Genomic DNA, 2,233 nt, shown 5'->3' with positions numbered 1-2,233 from the left:
ATTTATAATATATATTTTTATTTTTTTTCTTGTTTCCAAACTCTTTATTATGCCCCCAACTCCCTGATGTATAGATATTTGGATTATTAACATTTTAAAACCAAAATATTAACCATTTCAAGGAATCTCTTTTATTATTTGTATAAATAGATGTATCTTATAAATATAGATAAAATCATGGACACGAATATAAATGATCAATTTACAAACTGTGTTTTTAGAAATCTAAGGACTAAGGGTGCTTTATCTACACGTGTAAAAGTTCAAGGATAATCTATCCACTCTTCAATTTCAAGTCCTATATATTCTACTCATTTTTCTCCGAAATCTTAACTCAGAAACACCCTAAAAGAAGGAAGTGCTATAAAATACAATTGAAGTCCTATGGCCAAGACAAAAAAGTTGCCATCCCCAAAATTACACCAAACAAATTTAGCAGCTGGGCCGGCATGGTGTTCATAAAAGCGATGTTTTTTGACGGCTGGTTTCCTCCAGCCATAGGGGGGGTAGCGAGAGCTGCAGGTGGTGGCGGAGAAATCGGAGGCACTTGGCATGTTCCATATGTAGCATTTACCTGTATACACACATATCCATACATATAAAGTTATTGATATTCAAAAGAGTAAAGCATAAATCTTATAGATACTAGAGTTTAAAGAGAAATATGGCTAAAAGAAGTGAGAAACCTTGCAATAGGCAATGTTGTCACATCCACAAGTTAAGTGACCATTTGCTTCATCAACGGCTTCTGAGGCTCCTCCGCCATCGCTCCTCTGTATAACAAATATATGATAGTAACGGATTATGATATAACTTTGGCAGATTCTGTTTCTTTGTACAAAGATAGATAGATTAAATAAATAAATAAAAGGTTTTGCAGTTTTGCTAATGACAACTCGTTGATCTGAGGAGCCAAAAATTAAAGGCCTAAGAGGAGTTGTTACTTGTTACCATATATCAAACTCTTTTTTTTTTAATTTTAGTTTTTTTTTAAGGGAATTCATTAGAATTGTGAAGGCCCCATATGTTTTAACCCTATTATTTTTGTTTTTTTTATTTTATCCATAATGATTTTATATCTAACATTTTTTATTGCAACTTATTTTTCCTACTAATATTTCCATTGTTTACTAAACGAGAAGTATCGTTTTTTTTTTTTACCAAAGATAAAGAGACTTGAACCCACAACTTTTTAGATGAGTATAGGAAGACTGTGTTATTTGAGTTATAACTCATTGAAAACGAAAAATATCGTTTGCACAACTATTAGTATATATTTGTATTTTTTATACTTCAATGATGATGTTTCACATAAAAATCACACGGTGAACTCTTTTAGATTGTTTAGTTAAATATATTCAGCAAACCTCTTAATCCATCTGACAATTCACAATGTAATTTTTATATGAAAAGTTGAAAACATTATTATTGAAATATTCACCATTTTTTTATGCTATAAAAAAACAACGTTTTTATTTTTGTTCCTTTTTTATTAATCACTTTTAATAATAAAAGTAGAAAATGCATATAAAGACCTATGTTTTGCCCTTTTGTTGTGGTGATCTCTTGATATTGCAAAAGAGAAATGTTAGTGATTTAAAACACTTTTTTTTATATATTATTGGAGTTTAGAATTTAATGTTTAAAATTTAAAATTTAGTTTTTATTATATAGAGTTGACTAAGTATTGATTAAAAATAATAAATTTTATTAATCACAAAAAGCATTGCTCATCCCAAAAAGTACACGTTTTATTTAAATAATAGAGAAGATTCAAATTGATGTGGTATTAATAGTGATAAGAAGAATGCATACCTGGTAAAAATCAACAGCAATGAAATTTGGCCAGCGATTTCCAGCAGCATCATGGCAAGTCTTCATCATGCTAATTAATGGTGCTGAATTGTCAGCACATGCTTCACTTGCATTCGGATCGGTGCGAAAATAGTTCTGAAGAACAAGGGACCTTGACTTCGTGTTCATAGCTGAAGATTCCGCACGATTTGGACAAGAACCACCTTTCATTCCGCCATCTCCATCTATATATATAATCATGCAATTGGAGTAGATATAGTCATATTCGTATATATATTTAGTATTTACACATTCAAATATTTGCAAGGTAATAGTAGTAATAAACCAGATGAAAATGGTACAAAAATTTAAGAGAAAATTTCACTTTCATCTTTTAAGAGATACTAAAATAATATTTTTTTTTTCTATTTATAAAATA

The 2,233-nt window shown here is 29.6% G+C and overlaps 1 protein-coding gene across 1 annotated transcript in view; it reads right to left on the bottom strand.

The window, feature by feature from the left end:
• Positions 165–2,233, bottom strand: part of LOC107617012 (PI-PLC X domain-containing protein At5g67130-like) — a 4,246-nt gene continuing 2,177 nt past the window's right edge. The window contains exons 7-9 of the mRNA XM_016318853.2: positions 1,816–2,039; positions 687–773; positions 165–574 (exon numbers count right to left, since the gene is read on the bottom strand). Of these exons, the coding sequence (XP_016174339.2) occupies positions 383–574; positions 687–773; positions 1,816–2,039 (503 nt within the window). The 3' untranslated portion in view covers positions 165–382. The remainder of the gene's footprint in view (positions 575–686; positions 774–1,815; positions 2,040–2,233) is intronic.

The sequence above is a fragment of the Arachis ipaensis genome, chromosome B01 (assembly GCF_000816755.2).
Source record: "Arachis ipaensis cultivar K30076 chromosome B01, Araip1.1, whole genome shotgun sequence".
Taxonomy (NCBI): Eukaryota; Viridiplantae; Streptophyta; class Magnoliopsida; order Fabales; family Fabaceae; genus Arachis; species Arachis ipaensis.
This window is presented reverse-complemented; position numbering and strand designations above follow the sequence as displayed.